At 33.8% G+C, this 23,712-nt stretch overlaps 1 protein-coding gene across 7 annotated transcripts in view; it reads right to left on the reverse strand.

Moving 5' to 3' along the window:
• The window catches only part of tns1b (tensin 1b), a 312,091-nt gene that overhangs the window by 152,031 nt on the left and 136,348 nt on the right, over positions 1-23,712 (reverse strand). For 6 of the 7 annotated variants that reach the window (XM_051119024.1, XM_051119023.1, XM_051119021.1 and 3 more), the window contains exon 3: positions 18,439-18,476. In XM_051119024.1, coding sequence (XP_050974981.1) covers positions 18,439-18,476 — 38 coding nt within the window. Of the gene's footprint in view, positions 1-8,862; positions 8,985-18,438; positions 18,477-23,712 lie in introns of those variants that run through there. The other variant, XM_051119030.1, reaches the window with a different exon arrangement.

Consider the following 23,712-nt stretch of genomic DNA (forward strand, 5'->3'; position numbering starts at 1 on the left):
TCAGCACATTTTAAGAATCATATAAAGTTGTACCTGCTGTGATTAAACAAACGTGCTTGTATTTACAGGGACAGCTTCCAAATGAAAAAAGAAAATTGTCATTTACTCAACCTCATGACATTCCAAATCTACATATGACTTAATTTCTTCTGCATAAGACAAAATATATTTAGATTTTTTTTTTTACCACAACTTAAATAAATGCATAGTTGCAAAAAAAATAAAAAAAATTAAATTTATTGATTTAAATTAACCTTTTTAATTTGCAAGGATTATTTTAATTATTTCTGCTGACATAAGAATGTTGATCATTATACCATCTTAATATTACGTGTAATTTATACTTTAAATTCATCAATTCACTGAAAATAAAATAAAATAAAATAATCTGAACAATTTTTTTTTCCCTGAACACAATTTAAATAAATAAATAAATAAATACAAATAATTATATTTAATATTATATTAAACTAATTTTAAGCATGACACTTTTCTGGAGGTTTAACATTAGAGGCAATTTTGTTTTATTAAAAAAAAATTTAAATAAAATAAAATAAAATAAAAATCAGATACATCAGAAATAATCAGATAATCAGATAATAATCAAATTAATAATAAATTAAATTAAATGTATATTAATGTAATATAAAATAAAATTATTCTTAAATTATTTTAAATTATATGACAATAATCTTACCCATGACAGATTTTTCTGGGGGTTTAACATTAGAGACAATTTCGTTTTATTAAAAATAAAAGTAAAATAAAATAAAAATAAAAATAAAATAAGCAGAATTTACCTAAACACCATATTTAAAATAAATAAATAAATAAATAAATAAATAAATAAAGAGTGAAAAACTATAATATAATAGATTAATAATAAATTAAATTAAAATAATTTAATATCAAATAAAATAATCACACTTGATATTATATGAAAATAATTGTAATATTAGAGACATTTTAATTTTATTAAATATACAATAAAATTGTTTTTTTGTTTTTTTTCCTGAACACCATATTTAAAAATTAATGAATTAAAATAATGTAATATAAAATAAAATAATAGCTTTAGTAACTGACTTTCTTTTTTTGCATAATAACCTGTTTATTTTATTAGTTACTCAATTTTTATTTAGCTTAGTTAATAATAATAATAATAATAATAATAACAATACCACAAATAAATAAATTAACTTAAATAAATGCATGGTCGTAGGTTAAAAGTTGCAAACATGATTTTGATTACTTCCGTTGACATAATTTAAATAATGTAATAATAATTATAATTAAAGTAATTTCATGTTATTTCATGCATTTTTCAGTAAAACGAAAGACCTGTTAGTGTTAAATGCCATTATGTTTAACATTTAAAGTTACGTACAGATTGAGTTTCCACAACTCCACTAATATCTTACTTGTTCATTAAATTTATATGCAAAGTAAGTTACATTTGACGTGCTGTGCTAGCTGTTCATTTTGAAACACACCAGATGAATTTGTTCCAGGGCCACCACTCAATTATGTTTAAATAAGTTGGAATAACGTAATTTTGAATAATTAAATGAAAAACATTTGTTTATTTTACAAATTATTAAGTTGTTTTAACTCACTGTAGTTTGTTAGTTAAACATTTTATTTAGAAAACAAACAGTTGTTCAAAATAAACAGTAATTCTTGTTTAGCCCAAACACTTGTTTTTATAGTGTACAATGAAAGGACTCCAATGTTATACTGACCCCATTTAGTTTCTTTTGTGTTGCACAGAAGAAATTAAGTCATAGAGGTTTGGAACCTATAAATAATGAAATAATGCTAATATTTGGATGAGGTATTCCTTTAATGCATTGTTGGTGGACATGCATTGTGAAAGCAGCTGTGCAATGACTCCATACATGGAAAGGAATTGTTTTTATGACTCTCAACAGAGTTTCTGTCCGTGAAGACCAATTCAATGAGGTCACACAATATCAAATCTACTCACAGTCAGGCTCACCGCAGGAACCCAATACTGCTCGAATCAACCAAATGTACACACATACGTTCATCAAAAAACATGCAGCCTCACACACTCTAGCAGAGTGATGACTACGTCCACATATCGAGTTCCTACAGACACAGATGAGCCAACGAATGCCAAGCGATGGAAATAATCAACAATTACAGTAAGGGAGAATGTTCTGGGTTGGAGCGCAGACAACAACGTTGCTGTGGCACTACAAGAGAAAAACCCTGATGCATGACTGCTGATTTTTAGGTTTAGTAAAAAGTGCTCAGGGCTAGAAGGAATTCTCTGGGATTAGTATGTGGTCAGTCCAACCTCAGACATCTCGCCCTCATCTGTACAGTGACAATTTGATGCATGTCACACAAAAATGCTGAAAAAAAATGCTAAATGCTGCTCCACAACCATATTAGGCAGCACGCTGTTTTCAACATTGATAATGATTTACATTTTAAAATATATTCAAACAGAACATGGCTATTTCAAATTGTAATAATATTCCACAATATTACTGTACTTATTGCAGACATTGCATGGGACTAACATGACTGGTTCTGATCGTGTGGTACTAAATTAACACTCTCCATTCTCTCTAAATACTACCAGATTGCTGCATCTTGTTACTAAAGGAAAAGGTTTAAAAGGCTTCTAACACATACCTCATAGCTGACAAGCTATATTCCTGAAGGCCTGAATGTTCTGCAGTGTGAACAGGGCTGTAGGGTCTCCAGCTGCAGTGGAGTCAAACACATTTTGATGATTCAGTGAGATCTTGTTCTCACACTTTATTGCCCTCCGTAAGCAAACAAGAGCCAGGCTGATAAAAACGCATAATCAAATAAAGCAGGTTCTGATCAAACAAAACAGTTGGAGTGACCCCTCATAGACAAACATTCGGCTTCAAAACTCGCACAAAAACAGACGGCAGGCTTTTAGCTGCATGTGGTTATTATTTAACAAAAGACTTTTAGTATACATTTTAAAAAGCACTGATGGATGGATGGATGCAACGATGGATGGATGGAACGATGGATGGATGGAACGATGGATGGATGGAACGATGGAATGGTAGAACCATAGACAGAACAATATAATGATAGAATCAGAGATAGAACAATAGAACAACAGAATGACAGACAGACAGACAGACAGATAGATAGATAAATAGAAGATAGATAGATAGATAGATAGATAGATAGATAGATAGATACATAGATAGATAGATAGATACATAGATAGAACGAAAAGATAGAAATCAGACAGAACGACAGATAGATAGATATATGATAGATAGAATAACAGATAGATAGATAGACAGACAGACAGACAGATAGATAAAACGATAGATAGATACATAGATAGATAGATAGACAGACAGACAATCAGAACGAACGAACGAACAAACAAACAAACGATAGACAGACAGATAGATATACAGACAGAACGATAGATAGGCAGACAGACAGACAACAAACAGAACGAACGAACGACTGACAACGATAGATAGACAGACAGAACGAACGATCGAAGGAAGGAAGGAAGGAACGAACAAACAAACAAACGAATGAACGAACAAAGGAACAAAGGAAGGAATGACCGATAGATAGACAGATAGACAGATAGATGGATGGATGGATGGACAGACAGACAGACAGACAGACAGATAGATAGATAGATAGATAGATAGATAGATAGATAGATAGATAGATAGATAGATAGATAGATAGATAGATAGATAGACAGACAGACAGACAGACACAGACAGACAGACAGACAGTTAGACAGATAGATAGATAGATAGATAGATAGATAGATAGATAGATAGATAGATAGATAGACAGATAGACAGACAGACAGACAGACAGACAGATAGACAGATAGACAGATAGATAGATAGATAGATAGACAGACAGTCAAACAGGAAAAAACTATAAAAAACTATATAAAAAATAAATATTGCCCAAGGCATAACTGGACATGTACACACTGTGCAAAGTCTGGTAAATGCAGCACAAGTTACAGTCAGAAACAGATTTTTTTTAAATAAGGTTTTTTAAAAATCCCCTTACTCCAGTTTGTACAATAACAGTATATTGTTCAGACACACACCCGACTGAACTCCACCCAACAGAGCAACTCATAATATATACTAATGTTCCTCATGGCAGTGCCAATGTCATGACACAGTCTGTTTCTAATAAAACATATCATTTGTGTCTCTCTGTGTTTCCAGCATGTGTATTCTCTCCTCCTCTTATGCTCTTCCTCCAGGGACTAATGGCTCATGCTGTTTCTCACTTGGCCTGCTGTTTACATATTTTCCATACAGTCTGGATTACTCCATCTCAACCAGTTTGGGTGTTGCTGTTTGTTTTCCCAACTGTATCTATGCCTGCAGCGCTGAGGATTGAGTAGGAAGAGGAACACATAAATCATGAATGATGAGTAATCATACTCCTCCAGCTGACAGGGAATGCCCAGACAGACACATGCTTTTTGGCTTATGTTGGGATTGTAGACATTAAACCATAGGTGTGCTTAACTTCTCTTTTTGCATGTCCTCTCAAATGGTGAGTGTTTTGTCTTTAAACATTTACTGTAACATCTCATATTACTTCTGCATGGATACCTAAACTAGAAGAATATAAAGAAACAAAATCATGTTGGAAAAACCAGTGTTCATGTTGAACAGGATGTTCAAAAATGGCAAACTAAGTCCTAATAAGAGTAATAGTAATAGTAATATTCCTGCAAAATATTTCTGCTCTAAAAACAAAACAAAAAAAAAGAACCTGAATCTCATTTTACTCAAATAACAGTTACAGAACCCCAGATAATCCGTACAGATTTACTTTCAGTATTCAGACAACTCATTCATCGCATCCTGTGATAGATGGATTGCAGGGGTCAACGCCTGTTTACCACCATAATCTCTGCATAAAGTCTCATGTTCATACATAGCACACATAATAGATGAGAGAGATGATACAATATAAGATCACATTCTCTTAAAGCTCAAACCACAAGCAGAATCCAAAACTACTTTCCTAGTAAGACAGACATCACATCACAGAGCCCATCTAAAACACCATGTCCACCCATGATACAGTGTATATATATATATATATATATATATATATATATATATATATATATATATGAAGAGTTTGGTTTCAAAACGCTATAAATCCATTTTAATTAATTTTGAGTAAAAATGTGTTTTCTTTACCAAAAAAAGTGGCTAGATGAAAACCACTATTTTCTCTTTCAAACTTTCACATAGCATCTTTAGATTTTAATTTTCAGAGATTTATTATAAAAACTGATTTTTTTTTCTCCCAAAATGCAATAAATCCATCAGGGCTCTATGCTTACTTTTCTTTTTAGGAGCACTTGTGTTTCTAACTTGATGATTTAAATAACTGAAAAGAAGATACTTTAAAAATTAAACTTTTGAAGTTTTAATTACTGAATCATATCATTCATTTGATTCCTTCAAATGGTTGATTCATTTAGGAATAAACATTTGTCGCGGTTTGGAAAGAAAGGGAGACAACATGACAGAACAACACGGCGGACATCGCATTTTACGTAAACTTAAAAACTGCCTTTTCAATACCGACCAGATACTAATTTTGGCAGGAACTCAATTTTGTAAGAAATGGCGTTTATCGTGTTTTGGAACCAAACTCTTCATATATATATATTCATGCTTTCAGCTATCAATAACACTGCAGTACTCTGTGCTGCATTTAACAATCTGCTGCAGAGAAATAAAGAAATGCCTGCATATCCCATCTGGACATGCTCATAACTAAACATCTGATACTATGACGCAAGCTCTGGTGTTTCTTGTCAGCAAGTCAGGTACATGTGTTCACATCTCAGAAAGCGTCTCCTGAGGTAAATGATCCCGCTGTGTGAAAGACTCACTCCTCATGAACCCTGAAATGAGACGAATGTCAAGCACAGCCTTAGAAACATCTGGAATACAAGCTCAGCTGTGTGACTGCAGAGACCTACCAAACAATGACTTATGCGCAAACTGTAATTGCCAAATTCAAGTATAATGAAAAGATTTAAATTTGCATGATAGGTCAATAGTTGTTGACAAAATAATAAAAGCTATTTGCGACTGAAAACTACTGGTCGCGACTGTGAAAAAATATTTAGGAGCACCACGTGCGACTGACCCGATAGGCATATTTGTGTTTGCGCTGAGAAGAGCTTCAAAGGTTTTTACGTGTTTTTGCAACGTCGAGTAATGCATCACAGACATACCTCACAAATCCTTTCATAAATGAAGTGTAGGGAGAATGTAAATAAGAGATTCATTGTGCAGTATAGAAAATGGAACTTATAATGGAACTTTGTGAGATCGCAAAGAACTACAAGTGACAGCTTTTATTGATTTTTAAGGGAGTTTGTAAATGAGATATTGATTTAATATAACAGTTAAACAAGCAAGAAGTTAATATTAAGTGACTTACATTGTTTGACTATAACACTATTGCCTGATTTTGCTCTATTTCGTCATCAAAAATAGTTTGAAACAAGTCACAACTGAGCTGTTGCGCATCTCCATGCAAACACAGCGTTGTTTAACGTCCGTTTTTAAACAAATGTAGTGAGTCAATGATTCAATTTACCATTCAGTCATTTTTTTTATTCCTGAATGAATCAGCCGTTTATGATGTATATGATATGATGATATGATTCAGTAATTCATTAAATCAGTGACTTGCCGCCACCTACTTGTAGATTTTATTTAAATCATTTAATATTTCTGTATTAAAACATTAATCTCAACATGAATTTATGAATTTGATTGCACTCATGCCACCTCTGAGCCTCATTAAACATAAAAATATACCTACAAGTGCTTTTGACTGTGCTCCTACATTTTTTATTTTTTTTAAAAGTTAAGAGAACAAGTGCTCCTAAAATGAAAAGTAAGCATAGAGTCCTGATTCTATGCTTTTAGTGACATTTTGAAGGATTAGTTCACTTTCAGAATAAAAATTTCCTGATAATTTACTCACCCCTATGTCATCCAAGATGTTTATGTCTTTCTTTCTTTTTTTTGCACGTTCACTTTGTAAACACTGGGTAAACACTACTTCCTCCTACATGCGTAAATGCATAATATGTGAGGTTGAGTTAGCGCAAGACGAGTATTTGTGGTTAAAAAGTATATAGATTGCATAGAGTAGCGTTGCATAATGAATCAGACTTTTGAATCGATTAACTAAAATAGACAGTTTGATAAAACTAGTCTAACCACATGGTCTCACTGTAATATTCACATTGCTTAATGTTACAATGTTACCAAAATAAGCACAAATATCATAGTAAATATTTAAAGTATTGACCAGGTATATTCCAAAAAATGGTGAAAACAAAGCTATGAAGAAATACTGTGTGTGACGTGACCTTTAATTTAATCGAATCACATCAATCACATGAGCAGATAAGGAACTTTGAGTTGATATGCTTTGAACCATTACATAATATTCTCAGTCCTCTACTTCTCTGCTGAATAGCCACTATCATCACCTCGTTCAATTTCACTTTATAAATCTCCAGAAATCTTATTCCTGTCCCAAAGAGCACAGGGAGTTCACTTCCTTCAAGAGACGTCTCACTCGTCAACTGTATTGAACAACAAATGCTTCAATCTGTCATTGACTTCACAATCTGTTTACCTTCCATAATTAGAGTCACGAAGGCTTGTTGTTGTGCAAAATCTGAACATCAGAGGAGACCTGGATGTGAGCGGCTCAATTATAGTCGACGGGCACACCCTAAAAGCAAAAAGCCCGTGTGAAGGCATTGTTTTCAGTGGGAAAAGCCTGGAGCCACTCCGCAGTGCTGAGGACGTGCAAAACCTGAGAAATACAGATGAGAATCAAAGACTGGGAGACGAGCCAGGGACTCGGAGCCAACAAGAGGAAAGCAGTGGAGTCACAGGGATGAAGCTAATGGCCAAAACCCTCTCGCTTTGCCCTCTACGTAAGACAAAACCTTTAGAAACTGCGTAGGAACATCATTTTGCACAGGCAAACACCACTCACATTTTTCATTATACGCAAGTCATTATTATTATTATTGTTATTTGAATTTGCACTCAAGAAAAATAAACCTTTTCAAATATAACGACTATGTCCCGAAAAGTAGAGGGGGTCAATTGAGTAATTTCTAAAAGTGGGGGGCATGTCCTTCAGAGTTTTAATGGCTGCTACGCCTTGCCAAGCTCATCTCCATGCCAAACCCAAAGTCTAGCAGCACCCCACAGTGCTATACAACCACTTCACCCAAAAATTCTCTTTTACATACCAGACATAAATCATCTTTAATGACAAACTAGTCTCTCTGAAGTAAGTCCCCAGAATGGGAGACAGACCATTGGATATGAAATGATGCTGAAAGGCCCTGCCAGGGTGCAGCTTGCAACCCTTCTGCGCTTGCATATGAAGTGATAGTCTGTGCTGTAGCGGGATAAGCTGACTAGGGGTAAGAAACAGCAAACCACTTCTAAAGTAAAGCTTGCTGCAGGACCGTATCCAAATGAGGCATGACACTCGGCGGCTTACTGCATGGCCGCAGGCTCTAGATAAAAACACAGCTAGAAAATACTCAGCATGTGTTCAGAATTAACAAAGCCATTGTAAAAATTGGTTACTGAATAGGACAAGGCAGTACAGAAATGCATCAACCAATCTGTTGATCAAAGAATTTGTTATGTAAAAACAAATGCCCACACAGGAATCACTCTCTAAACATTACGAAATTTACAGAGTGCAAGTAAATGTTTACCAAATGTAAACTCAGTTGCATACCAGCACTATCCTTACCTGGTACCGGAGAGTTTGTGAAATGATGTGAACTGATGATAAAAGTCCTATTCCTTAATTTCCGAATGCGTGGCAGCGTATCTTGGTACCAAACAACCGCTTCAGCTGTGCTGTAAAATCTTATGGGGAGGAGAGAGTGTGTGTACAGGAGATCCTGCTGCTCAGAAGCCCAGAACACACATGCTTCCTGTCAACCACACCTCAATCAGACTTGAAACTTCATGAGCACATATGCTTACTTTTCACGGATAAACTCTAGTCAATACTAATTACCAATAATTTATATTACTATTTAAAGATAAACAGATATAATGAATACAATATATAATGTGAAAGTACATGGTTCTTGGCCTGAATCAGTGGTAAACTGGTCCAAACTTTATGCCAATTTTTAAAATGCAATATTATGCTCTTTCCTCTCACATATGCAACATAGTATAGAAAGTAAATAGAAAGGAATAGACAAATAAACCACATGCTGTACTCTGCCATGTGACAATCAAGGTTATGCAACATAAATAACTGAATTAAGAATGCATTTTAAATATCTGAATTTCAACTGAATTCTTGGGGACGCAGGGGACGCAGATTTTGAAAGAGGACCCATCATTGTTCTGTCCGCACTTAGTTCCTCTATTTGTCCTCAATTGAGACCTTTACATCTTTAAAAGCTCAGCAGGGTCAGAACTAGAAGTCATTCGAGGTGGAAAAACATGCTCCATACAACACGCTGCCATGTGAAAATCAAGGTTATGCAACATAAAGAACTGAATTAAGAATGCATTTTAAATATTTGAATTTGAACTGAATTTGACAGGATTCAGAATTGTAATTTGAATTCAAACTGAATTGAAGTAAAATGTATACAACTAAATTTTTAACTTGAAAAGCAAACAGTCTGAAAGTTGTCTTGACATAAGTTTAAAATTTTACATTTAAACAAACCTAATAAAAAAGCATTTATGTTTGAACAGATAGCTATTTAACTTGTTAAAACAAAATGTAAATTTTTATGTAAAAATATTAAATATGATTAAACAAAAATTAAAATTAAATATTTCATCAAATTTAATATATTAATGTGTGTGGATCAAGATGGAAGAACACTTTATTTCTTAGAATGCAGAAATAAATGCAATTTTTGAATTGCAATTCAGTAAATTCCTCTTCCTGTCATTTTAATTCAACTTTCAACTCAAATTACATTAAAGGCATTAACAAGACAAACAAAAACTCCCAAAAAACAAATTTAGCCAAAACTAGAAATGCATTTCCTGAAGTACACAATAAATAGGCCATTTATAAAGCAGTTAATTAAATAAAAGAAATAATTAGGGATGCACGATACTGGATTTTGTCAATATCCAATATGCCAAAATTTTTCAATTTATTTTGGCCGATAGCTGATGCTGATACCAATATATTTCCTTTTGTTTGGAAATTATTTTTTATAATTTTTTTTAGTTTTTAACAAGAACTTATTTGTAAGGATTAAATAGACAATAATTAAGTTCTTTTACAATGACAGTACATTGAAGTTTGGAAATAACTATAAATAAACTATACATCAATCGCTGCATTTTTTTTTTTTTTCTAGAAAAATGCAGTGGTAACCTTAACATTTTATTTTAAGATTTAACATTTGCAGATGGTCTAAAGCAAAAGAGTTGTAACAAATCTGAAAATCTTTTAGAGCTCATAATTTGTTTCAAAAATGTAACATATTACACCTTAATGACTAAATCAGTATATTTAAAATTATTTAATTTACAAGTGTCATGTTTGTGATTTTTTTTATTCACGTAGGCTAAACTATAGCTTATGCTGATCTTTAAATCAAAACATACTCATGTTTTTATGACATCAGTTACTGGTTTATTTAATCAGTCTTGTCTAGCTGTGCCTGAACAGTTTTTTTTTTTCGATTCATGACAGTTAGGGTATGTCGAAAAACTTCCATCTCACGTTCTCCCTCAACTTCAAAATTGTCTTCTATCCCCATTTTACCTTTTTTGTTAAGGGTGTTTGATCTTCTTTGCATGTGCACTTGCACAGATGATTTTGAAATGATTTTTGAAGTTGAGGGAGAAAATACGTTTGGAGTTTTTCGACATACCCTAACTGACTTGAGCCAGAATACACAGAGTTCAGGGAGAGCAAGACAAGATGAGCATCTGAGATTAAGAAGTATTTAAATTGTATTTTTTTTAAATGAAAATAAGCAATCGTTTCGCATGATAAGACCCGTCTTCCTCGGCTGGGATCATTTGAAGCCGCATTTAAACTGCATTTTGAAAGTTCAAAATCGGGGCACCATAGCAGTCCATTATATGGACAAAAATCCTGAAATGTTTCCCTCAAAAAATATAATTTCATTACGGCTGAAGAAAGAAAGACATGAACATCTTGGATGACAAGGGGGTGAGTACATTATATGTAAATTTTTGTTCTGGAAGTGGACTTCTCCTTTAACGGCCAATTCCAATATCATGCCATATCTAGACCCCAAAATAATCTAAACAGACACTTAGGAGTGGCCTCTTGTAACTTAGGCTGGTAAGCAACATCCTAACTGTTTTGTTTTCGGTTAATTGTGCTGAAAAAACAAATTACTGGCTTTGTTTTAATGGATGCCCCAGCTGAAAGCAACAGAACAATGGATAGCTGTGAGCAAGGGAAGAGATGATAGGAAATCATTGCAGTCAGTGCACTTTGTTTAAACATATCAAGGACACGAGTCACAAATCTGCCAATGCACCTGCTAAACGAACGAGAAGAACTCATCCATGCACATGTGCAGCTCAGTCAGGAACCATATGGGCTTCACACCAGTGTTCAACGGACGGGGTGGAGTGCTGCTTTTCCTGTTCGAGGGAAAAACACCCCGGACCAGCTCCCCATGACCAAACCCAGCTCTGAGTCACCCGATGTACTTCTTGGCTAGCAGGGGACGCAGATTTTGGAAGAGGACCCATCATTGTTCTGTCTGCACTTAGTTCCTCTATTTGTCCTCAATTGAGACCTTTACATCTTTAAAAGCTCAGTAGGGTCAGAACTAGAAGTCGTTCGAGGTGGAAAAACATGCTCCCGAGCAGCCAAATCCAGGAAGCCATTGGCTCCTATCACAACTCCAGCCCGTCTGACCAATTCAGGAGCAAAATTGCACTCCTCGAGTGGCTAAAAAAATAAACACGGTAAGGTTATAAGTCTCTTGCTAGCAGCCGGTCAGTCCTCCAGCTGAAACCAAGAAACATTGAGCTGAGGAAATGAGGTGAAGCGTCGTAAAAGACAATGCGGTGTTTTCAGAGTCTCACGCCAGGACTAACAATGTGCTATGATCTTAAATGGTTTTTTTAAAAAGCGGGAAAGAAAAAGAATGCTTAGCTGTTTAAGAAAAAAGGTGATTTATGATGGTCAGAGTTAGTTCATTTTCTCACATTGACTCCCTGGGACCTGGACTAAGCATTACTCATGCTGTTTCCTTCCAGCATAGTTCTTAACCCAATATACAAGCCCAAAACATTATCTGCGTAATAGCAGATGCAAATGCTTGGCCAATGCATCTTAATGCTCATTTTAGCACTACTGTTGTGCTAACAACCTCTATATTCAAGAGGGGTTTGTCAAACGCCAATCATCAAAAGTTGCAAGAAAAAGAACGTGTAAGTCAGCAAATTTGAGGGTGTAATTACTTTTTCCAGCATGATTACTCTGTCGTATTAGTCTAGTCAGATTGTATTTGTCTGTAATTGTGACTAAAATGAAGATCAGACCACATTTCATGAGTAATCAATGGGAATCCATTTAATTCTAAAGGGTTCACAAACTTTTGCTTGCAACTTGCTTTGCCATAAAAGTAGCCGAAAACTGACTGTATATTCTTAAAAAAAAGGTTCCAGAAGGGTTTTCACAGCTATGGCACAGAAGAGCACTTTTGGGCTTTTAAAAATACATTTTCATAATCTAAAGAACCTTTTTTTTTTTTACCATAAAGAACCTTTTGCTCAATCAAAGGATTCCATAGATGTTCAAGGTTCTACATGAAAAAAAGAACATGGCCACTGTTTACTCAAATGCCTGCTCTAGCGTCCACATATATGTTACAAACATGAAGACATGATGTAGCTATGTGTGTTCAAAGACATTCAAAGTAAGCCGGAGGAAAAGACATTTCAGATTCTATATATAGTACTCAAAGCATGTGGAAAGTCCAGCTGGAGCGCAAACAACGACATCAGAGCATAGACATTCTATAGCCTTCATATATTACCAAATACGGACGTATAGTTCAATAGATCAAAATGACTAATGGCTTTATCTCCTGCTCGGTACAAAAGCAATCTAGGATATTTGCAGCCTGCAGCTCCTTAGGTTGAGTAGGAAGTTTTTCTTACACATTGTGATCATATTTCTCATTGCCAACTTAAACAAGCATTTCAGGGGCCCAAGTTAAAGCTGATGTGTATATTTTTCTGATGAATACTTGAATCTTTTAAGTGAAAAAAATCATTCTTGTTCACTTTCTATGCAATGGCATGTCTCTTCCATTAGAACTGCATGAATGCTTTTCTACCTTTAAAAACTAGTCAGCACAAGCAAATTGCATTCGATCGGTCTGTGAAGGAACACTTCATTAGTTAGACTTAATTAACAAATGTGCCCCTTCATGAGAGAAGCTTTCCAAGGCAGCTAAACTAATAAAGGAACAAATCTTTTCAATGATTCAAAAGATTTGAGTTACTGAATAAAGTTTAGTGAATGATTTATGGACCTACAGGAATTATTTATGATTTATGGAAACCTACAGACTAATTTAATGCAAACTGATTTAAAAGATTTGAGTCACTGAATAAAATTGAGTGAATTACTTACTGACTCACTTTGAAACTCAAAAAACCTGCATAAAAGGTAACTAAGTGAATCTATGAGCAAATCTTGTTAATGAACTGATTCAAAAGATGTAACTCACTGAACGATAAGTGAATGGTTTAAATGCCCAAAAAACTTAAGCGTAGTTAACTCAACTAATCGATTCAACAAATCTTACTAGTAAACTGATTCAAAAGATTCAACTCACTGAAATGACAAATAAACTACAGAAAAAGTCAAATGAATAAATTAACAGATCTTTTTGATTTATTGATTCGAAAGATTTAACTCACTGAATGATAAGTGAATGGTTTAATGAGTCATTTATAACATGCCAAAAACACTGAACTGAAGATAGCTCAACAAATCAATTCAACAAAACTTACTAGTGAACTGATTCAAAATATTCAACTCACTGAAATGACAAATAAACTAGAGAAAAAAATGAATAAATAAACAAATCTTTTTTGATTCATTGATTCAAAAAAATTTAACTCACCAAATGAGTGAATGATTTAATGAGTCATTTATAACATGACAAAAAAACTGAAGCGAAGTTAACTCAACTAATCGATTCAACAAATCTTACTAGTGAACTGATTCAAAAGACTCACTGAAATGACAAATGAATGACAAAAAAGTAAAATTAATAAATTAACAAATCATTTTGATTAACTGATTCAAAAGATTTAACTCACTGAATGAGTGAATGGTTTAACTCAACTAATCGATTCAACAAAGCTTACTAGTGAACTGATTCAAAAGACTCAACTCACTGAAATGACAAATAAACTACAAAAAAAAGTCAAATTAATAAATTAACAAATCATTTCGATTAAATGATTCAAAAGATTCAACGCACTGAAATGACAAATAAACTACAGATAAATTAAAATGGAAAAATAATGAACAAATCTTGATGAATGAAGAATAAAATCTTTTTGATGAATTGATTCAAAATAGTTGATTTACGGAACAAAGACATTAATAAAACAAGAAACCTGCAGAAAAACATTAATAGACAAATCAATTAACAAATCCTATTAGTGAATTGATTAAAAACTCACTTAACCTGGGTGAATGAACATAAAGCTGAATAAAAGGTAAATAAAATAAAATAATGATTTAGGGGCTTGATTGGGATAAAATAAAATAAAAAATAAATAAACTAAAAACATTTAAAATGAGATTACCCATTAGTGACACTAATTGTATACAGAAATGAGACATTTCCCCTTAAAGAAACATGTACGACAACACAATAAAGCAGCATCTGACATGATTGACTAGATGTTTTCTCACACCTTTTAATTCACCCTGATTCCCTTTGACATTTGCAGTAATTGCCCTCTTCAGCATGCTGACTCTCCCCGCAGTGAACTGGCACTGTACACACGTGCTCGCCGCCGGCGTCTCACATTAGCTCTCTATAGCTCATGGCTGGACTTTGAGTCTAATGATTCATTTACTCTCCCACTTAACCTCACTTGCCTATATTTACAATCACCCAGAGACTGTAACTTCATTTTCCAGCCTTTGGAATTCAAATCAAGTCCAGTCTCGCGGACGTGCCTAAACTCGTCCAAGCCCGTGTGCAATGAACCCGCTGTGAACCGCTGCAGTCATTTCCGACCCCTTGTGAAACCGGGCTAAGCTGTCGACAGAAATGAGCAATCGTAACGAGAGGAGAAGAGACGTTGGAGAAGGTGAATTTGTTGTGATTGGAGCCGTCTGACCTGGACAACCTTCTGTTATCTAAGACACATTTACGATGAGGGGCTTTCTGCAGGCTGAAATTCGTCCCAGCTTTCTTAGCTGCCAAAAAAATCCCATTCTTAAGTATTGTTATCTACTTTTTTTTAGTAAAAATATCAAAAAATCCTTCAAAGAGATACAATAAGAAGCAACACTGAATAAGATTAAGACTGGTTTCAGAGAGTGCATTTTTAGTATGAGCGTATTTTGTCTTAAGAGTTAAAAAAAGACAAAAATCTATGAAAATAAGTCTTGATATTTTAAGCAATGTAGTTTCTCAAGTAAATTTATCTTGCCTGATGAAATTTTAGATGTTTTTACTGGAAAACAAGACTAAACAGCAATGTTTCTGGTCCAAATTCTAGTCACTGTGTGTATTTTAGGTGGAGGTTACTTTAGCCTGTGTATTTTAGCAATGTCATGTTTGTGTTCATGTGCCGTTTGTCTTGTTTCTTCCATCATTTCTCAGACCAGAGCCAGTTAGCCGCCAAGTCTGGACACTGCAAATGGTCTGAACATTTGTTTTTCGTGGCAGAGGTTAGACAGCAGCCACATCTTATCTAAATACGGATGTGGAGATTTATGGAATAGCATGTTGGTGTGGAAAATGTCCATCTGACAAGGGCTTGAATTATACAAATTGCTTGGATTTCAACTGAAATGGGATGTCAACATGAAAGTAAAATTTACCCTATTTATTTTCATAATGCACAATCCTAGACTTATTGTGACAAATTTCTGCACCATATTTAAAAAAGGTCAATACAAGTACAATCTTTAATCAAAAATAACATGATCTGCCTCCACAACAGCTTTCCTTTTACTATTACTCAGATGTCTAACTAGGATGTACCAGGGAGCTAAAAAATAAAATTAAATTAAATTAAATTAAATTAAATTTTAAAAGAAATACCATAAATATATTTTATTATACACTATAACTGAGGGGTCTAATTAGGGACAAAAACATATTGGGGGCTTTCTTGGTAAAGTAAATTTTATTTTATTTTATTTTATTTTAGCCTAATTAAGCCCCCCATTATTTTATTTTATTTTATTTTATATAAAATAAAATAAAACACATTAGGGGGGTGCTTAATTAGGATAAAATAAAATAAAACAAAATAAAATAAAATAAAATAAAATAAAATAAAATAAAACACATTGGGGGGTGCTTAATTACGATAAAATAAAACACATTGGGGGGCTTAATTAAAAAATAAAATAAAATAAAATATCACATTGGGGGGCTTAATTAAGATAAAATAAAATAAAAATTAAAAAAAAAAAGTTCAAAAGCTTCAGAAGAAAAACTTTGAGAAAAAAACTTTGGAGGGCTTAAGTGGGATAAAACAAACAAACAAAAAAATAATAATATAAAACACATGGGGGGGGGGCTTAATTAGAATAAAATAAAATAAAATAAAATATCAAATTTGGGGGGCTTAATTAAGATAAAATAAAATAAAATTTAAAATAAAAAAAAAGTTCAAAAACTTCAGAAGAGAGGTTTCTTTTACTTTGCAGGCCTCTTTTTGCAATACAAGCGGCTTTTCACGTTGACTTTTAAGTCATTTCTGTAATAAAAGCGGAAGGAATCCAGCTCTGCATCACTCATTGTCATTTTCATCTTTTATCTAATGACAGGAAACAAATTGCATCCATTTTTGGATCACGAGGTCGGAAATTCCTGAGCGATTCTGGCGAGGGAAGTTGTTACACGTCTTTAAACAGATCTGGAGCATTTTTGAGCCTTAATCACAGTTTAATCAAATGAGCTTCAGGGTGTCATAGCTGTCCTCCCAAATCAGACGCAATCTATCAAACAAAAAGCCCCATCCTGTAGGGTTTTTTTTTGTCTTTCCTTCATGATGTCAAAGAGAACACATCCCAAGAGATCCTGTAGTTTCAACAAACCACACAGCGAAATGCTCAAGCGTTGCTAAACGGCAGTGTGCAACGATTTGCAAAGCAAACTCAACAGAACTCTAAAACACACGCGCACCCCGTCGCACCTCTGGAATTTCCTGTGGGTGCAAAAAAGTGGCACAGCAGTAGGTAGAACTAGCTGCCCGACAAAACACACACACATATCACCAATATACACAATAATAGCTGCCATATGGAGCTCAGAGATGATGGAGAGCACCAATAAACAGCTTTGTTCCAAATCCTAGTGAGCTGCCTATGTAGGCCGCATTTTAGTGCATCATACACTCTTAAAAACCTCCTAAAGGTTTTTTATTTGTCTCCTTTTTTTTTTTCCAGTGATGCCATAGAAGAACCATTTCGGGTTGCCTAAAAAACCCTTTTACTAATGTGAATGCGCCTTAAGTCATGTCACCTGTGCATTTTCCACAAGTTTCTGCCAAGGTAGAGTGTCCCAAATCAGTCACTTTGAGCTTCCATTTAAGGCTGGGATGCTGTCTTATTCGTACGCAAAAAATAAAGGCAGCTAGGTTTTGGAACAGAGCCGAACCTATTTGCTAATCACAAACACTCTTCAAAATGACACTATCGTACAGGAAAGGTTGAGGGGCTTAATTTTGGGGAGGGTATTCTAGAACAAGTATGAGTTGGCCAAGCCAAACATGTCCTGGGACAGCATGCAGATGTTTTTTTTTTTAGATTCCAGAGTACGCCAATACCCTTCCTCTACCAGAAGGGCTTGTCCACTATCAAGGCAAAAAATGTCCTTTGTGATAAGATTTGTTTGGTTTCCAGACTGAATTTTGATGGTGGATTTGACAAAAGGAGCCTAACCTGTACAAGCAGACACAACCATTTAGGGAAGTTCTGAAGGCTCACAAACGTGTTCTGGAAAGCACAAGTCTCTCTCAGTACAATCTCAGTGTTACAGACATTCGTTTTTAAGCAAAACCTGTTTAAAAGAAACATATTTTCAGCTGTTAGTGTGTCTAACAGGACAAATCAAGCATGCTTGTATCTTACCTTAACCTCACACTTCCTGTGGCAGGCTAACCGGCAAACTGCGAAGAGACAAAGAAAAAAGGTATTACATTACACATAATTTAAAAAATTCAATTGTGCATTTTAGAAACTTTGTTTACTATCGCTATGGGTGCAGTTAGGGTGTAGGTCAGTTGTGGTCTTTCTCAGGAAAAATAAAATAAAATAAAATAAAATAAAATAAAATAAAATAAAATAAAATAAAATAAATATTTTTAATTTTAAAATAAATTTTTTAAAATAAAATAAAATTAAATTAAATAAATGTATTCATATATTTTAAAAAATTCCCTAAATAAAATAAAATAAAATAAAATAATTTAAATATATTTCTAGAAAACAAATCTATTTTATTATACACTTTTTGTTTACTTTAACCGAGGGGTCTACGTAGGAAATTGCAAATTGCAGCTTTGTTGAGAAAAAATAAAATTAAATAAAATTAAATTAAATAAAATTAAATTAAATTTTAAAAGAAATCCCATAAATATATTTTATTATACACTATAACTGAGGGGTCTAATTAGGCGAAGAAACATATTGGGGGCTTTCTGGGTAAAATAAAATAAAATAAATGTACTTATATACTTCAAAAATATTATAAATATATTTAATATATAATATTTGTTCACAATTACTGAAAGGGCTAACTAGGATGTAAGCATTAAGCACATTGTGGCCTTTCTTGGGCAGAAAAATAAAATAAAAAAAAATAATAATAAAATAAAACAAAATAAAATACTTCAGAACAGATGTTTTTAAACATTCTTTCTCCTCTTTGTGCACTGCAAAACCTGTTTACTCTTTTCTCTGTCAAATAACATTTGCCTTTAGAAACTTGACATTACGCAGCACCCTTTACATCAGACTATCAGACACGTCCCGCCTTTCTGTTCGCCGCAGTGGTTGAGTTCAGGCAGGGCCGCAACCACCATAGACACTGAGGAGGACATGTTTCCCACAAGATCATTTAGATTAGTGGTCAATCATTATGGGTTTTCAATGTACATCATTCATGTGAAATGGAGGAAAGGCCTTCAGACGTCTGTGACTGACGTAAAGCTGCTCGACAAAACAAAAGTTGTTTGCCAAGACTAGTTTTTCTCAATGTTTATGTTATAATTTCTGAACATTTCTGAGTCATAGACCACCAATGAAGAAAACTGAATGTGACTTGCTATTCTTCAGCAAATATTTGTATAAACAGTGTAGTACATTCACAACTGTTAATATTATGGTTTTGTATTGTCAGTTATGTTTGTATTGTATTGTTATGTAAACTTAAGCTTGCTAAATTTGCACTCTGTGACAAATTATTAGATAAAATACTGACAAAAGCCCTATTTGCATGGGATAAAATAAAATAAAACAAAAATAAAATTTAAAGTAATAAATACATTTTCTATTCAAGGAAATCACAGCTGTGCACTATTAATTATTGTTACTCAAATGTCAGTTAGGAAACTGATCCAGTCGAAATAGTCTTACAAATTCTCAGAGTATCTGTGGGGCCCAGAGGACATAAAGAACCTCCTATCCGAGCCCATTCCAATCCATCTCATACAGGTACAGCACACTTCAGCAAACAGCGGCCCAAACGCTCCTGCTCTTCTTACACAGAGCCCACTCTGTTCCCTATGTCTGACCTGCCATTCCACAGAAAGGGGCGGAGCCGCAACAACAGAGGGTCTACACACAACCAGGGTTTTTTAGGCACTAAGGTGATGAAATGTTTCCAAAACCATGCCTAATATCTCTCAAACTCCTGTAATGGCAGAGAGACACAACTACAACTTTATATATCTTTGCGTCTCTGTTCTAAAACCTAGTGAGCTGACTTGTTATACATGGCCTACATAGGGAGGTTACGTTTTAAGTTTTCAGATTTTCTTAACTCAGTGCGAAACAACAACAAAGACTTTTCTTAGTCTGTAATTTAATACTGTTTTTTATGGAAGCTTGTTGCTTGTTTCCTCCAAGTGATAATGAAAATAAAGCCAATTGTGACTTTTTATCTCACAATTCAAATTTTTTCTTGTAATTCTGAGGTAACATCTCACAATTCTGACTTTATATCTTGCACTTCTAAGTCAGAGAAAATCAGAATTTTGGGGAAAAAAGTTACAATTTTGAAATTAAATGTTGCAAATACTGTTTTGTTTTTTATTGCATGGTATAAAACACAGAATTGCGAGATGTAAACTCAGAATTGTAAGAAAAAAAATAATTCTGAGTTTAGAGTATATCTCAAAATTCTGTTTACATATTGCAGATCTGACATTTTTTCCGCAGAATTGCAAAAAAAAAAAGTCTGGATTGTGAGATATGAACTGTGAGGAAGTGTGAGGAAAAAAGTCCAAATCGGGATAAAAAGTCGCAATTACCTTTTTAATTTTTTTTATCCTGTGGCAGAAACAAGCTTACTTATGTTTTTCAGTGAAGGACCCAAAATATATTTTGTTGAGAAGCAGTAACATTTCTTTTTAGACAATATGTTTTGTAAAAATTGTTTATTTTTCTCATTTTTGTCTATAAGTGAGGTTTAAACAGGTTTATTTATGAGGTTAAAACAGAATTCAAATCCTGCAAATAATCAAATCAAACTGCATATTGATGTATGTTCATATCATACTTTCATCTAAAACTAATTTTTACTTTCTACTGCAGAACAACACAAAAATACTGATTAAGAACATGCTTGCAATTCTTAAGTGACGATTTAGGATATTCTAGGACAAGCAGCAACTCTGCACTGTAAAAAAAAAAATTATTAACAAAAAGCAATTACTTTGGTAATCAAGTAATCTGTCAATTATTCTGACGATCAATCAAGTACTCGGATAATTTTGTAGTAAAAAAAATAGACGTAAGCGAACATTAGGCGTTAGAATGACTTAAAATATACGTATAATAGCAATGAGTTAAAAATAATTTGTTCCAAAAAAGTATAAGTATAAATAAAGTAAAAGCAAGTAATCATATGGTTTTACTGAACAAAATGCATAATGTTTTATAAACAACAGAGCTAATGTACATTACGCATCATAACAAATGACTACATTGGGCACCAACGGCCTGATGATTGTTCTTACACTTTTACTGCACAATCTAATCCATGTTTAATATCGACTCAACATTCAGTTCAAATTTCCACTTAATCTTTAATATTTGGCTATTTCTTTATGTTAGAAAAACTACAGCCACTGCAATTTCTAGAATATGTGGACATCAGAACTCAGAGTGAGAGCTTACACTTTCGTTTTGAGATTGCAGTGAACAGTTAGCATATTGAGAAAGATAATGATGTATTCTCCTGTGTTTGAGTAGGTTTATAAATTATTTACCTTACAAATCTGCTGAAATGGCACACACTGCGTTCCCAAAAGAACGTTATAATAAACCCACGCAGAGATGGAGTTTGAGACACTCCACACATAAATAATTACAGTTTGTGTAGCAGCATTTACTGTGAACAAAGCCGCTCTGAGATCATGTATGTAACCTACACATGTAAATATTACTTGTATCACATATATTTATTTTTATATTTACTGATCTGCAGCGTTGGTGAATTCTTAATAGCATTATGCTTTATTATGATTTTTAAATGGGTTTAATATGTGGAATGCGACACTTCCGGTATTTTGTTGATTACTCGACTGGCAAAACGCAATCGAGGATTTTTAAAAATTAAATACTCGAATAGAATCGAGGAATCGTTGCAGCCCTATTTGAGAAGCAAAACCGTATAAAGTATCATGCAGTACAATCATACTGCTTAGCTTCTGAAACAGCCTTGGCGGTAGGAACATGCCTATGAAGCCTTAAAATCCTCCCTATGTAGGCAGCTCTTTGTGTTTTAGAAGACAGCCCGTCTTTCTACTCTCTCCTCTATCACCCTCTTTTGAAATCCAGGTCATAGCATGAAAACACCAGACTGGAGGCTCCTACTACCCACAAATTCAGTCTGTCTCAAATGATTACTTTAAGATTGCGAATCTAAAGTGCTTTGGGAAAATCCAGAATTTCAAAGCAGAGTTTAAAAATATGTGCTTATTCTGGAGTGGACTGTACCTTATGCAATATTGCCTATTTTCCTGTCTTGGTTCACATACTTCTGTGCATACGTTATATTTGCAGTGTTTATTTTCTTAACTCATTAGTTTAGTCTTTGAGAAAAGTAGCAAACGTCTCAATAGTGTAAAATTGAGCATGGGAGCCTTTCATAAGTGGTAGAGAAAAAAAATAAACTGTATTTTGGCTTCAGATCCACATAGTTATTGGCTTTTTCATTTCAGGATATTTTCATTATCATGTGATCCTCCTGTTTGGGAGTGTGTCGGATGTGAGACAGTTTAAAGAACTGATGAGTGTTTCATTCTGGTGTGGCTTAGCGGTTGAAAATCTGGACTGGTTATGCAAAAAGGTTGCAGGTTATGCATTTGGCAGACGCGTTTATCCAAAGTGACTCACAAGGTGTGCATTCATCACTTTGTCAAGTTGTGTGTTCCCTGGGTATCAAACCCACAACCTTGGCATTGCTTGCGCCATGCTCTAATAGTTACAGAGCTACGGGAACATCTACCCCAGAAAAAGGTGATTCATGAGCTGCCATCATTGAGAGCAAAGCACTTAACCCTAGATTGCTCCAGAGGATTGTACCTGTAAAACAAAGTAAAAAGCAAAACAAGGCCGTGCTTCATAGTGGCTCTGCACATTTAAGAGGTGTTCATCTGTAATACATGGCCTCGAGTTGCTTCACCAATGGTGAAAGAATAAAATGCATGCAATACATTACCAGTTAAAAGTTTTTGAACAGTAAGCTTTCTAAAGTTTTTTTTAAAGAAGTCTCTTCTCCTCACTAAGTCTGAATTTGTTTGATCCAAAGAACAGCAAACACAGTAAAATTTGTAAATATTTTTACTACTTAAAATAGCTGTTTTCTATCAGAATATTTTAAAATGTAATTTATTCCTGTGATTTCTAAGCTAATTTTCTCTAATTTTTAGCATCATTACTCCTGTCACATGATCTTTCAGAAATCATTCTAAAATTCTGATTTGCTGCTCAAAAACACTTATTATTATTATTATTATTATTACTACTATGTTGAAAACAGCTGAGTAGATTTTCTTCAGGTTTCTTTGATGAAAATAAATTTTAGAAGAACAGCATTTATCTGAAATAGAAATCTTTTTGTAAAATTATACATGTCTTTATCATCACTTTTAATCAATATAAAGCATCTTTGCTAAA

Source organism: Labeo rohita, chromosome 9 (genome assembly GCF_022985175.1).
Source record: "Labeo rohita strain BAU-BD-2019 chromosome 9, IGBB_LRoh.1.0, whole genome shotgun sequence".
In the NCBI taxonomy this organism is placed as follows: Eukaryota; Metazoa; Chordata; class Actinopteri; order Cypriniformes; family Cyprinidae; genus Labeo; species Labeo rohita.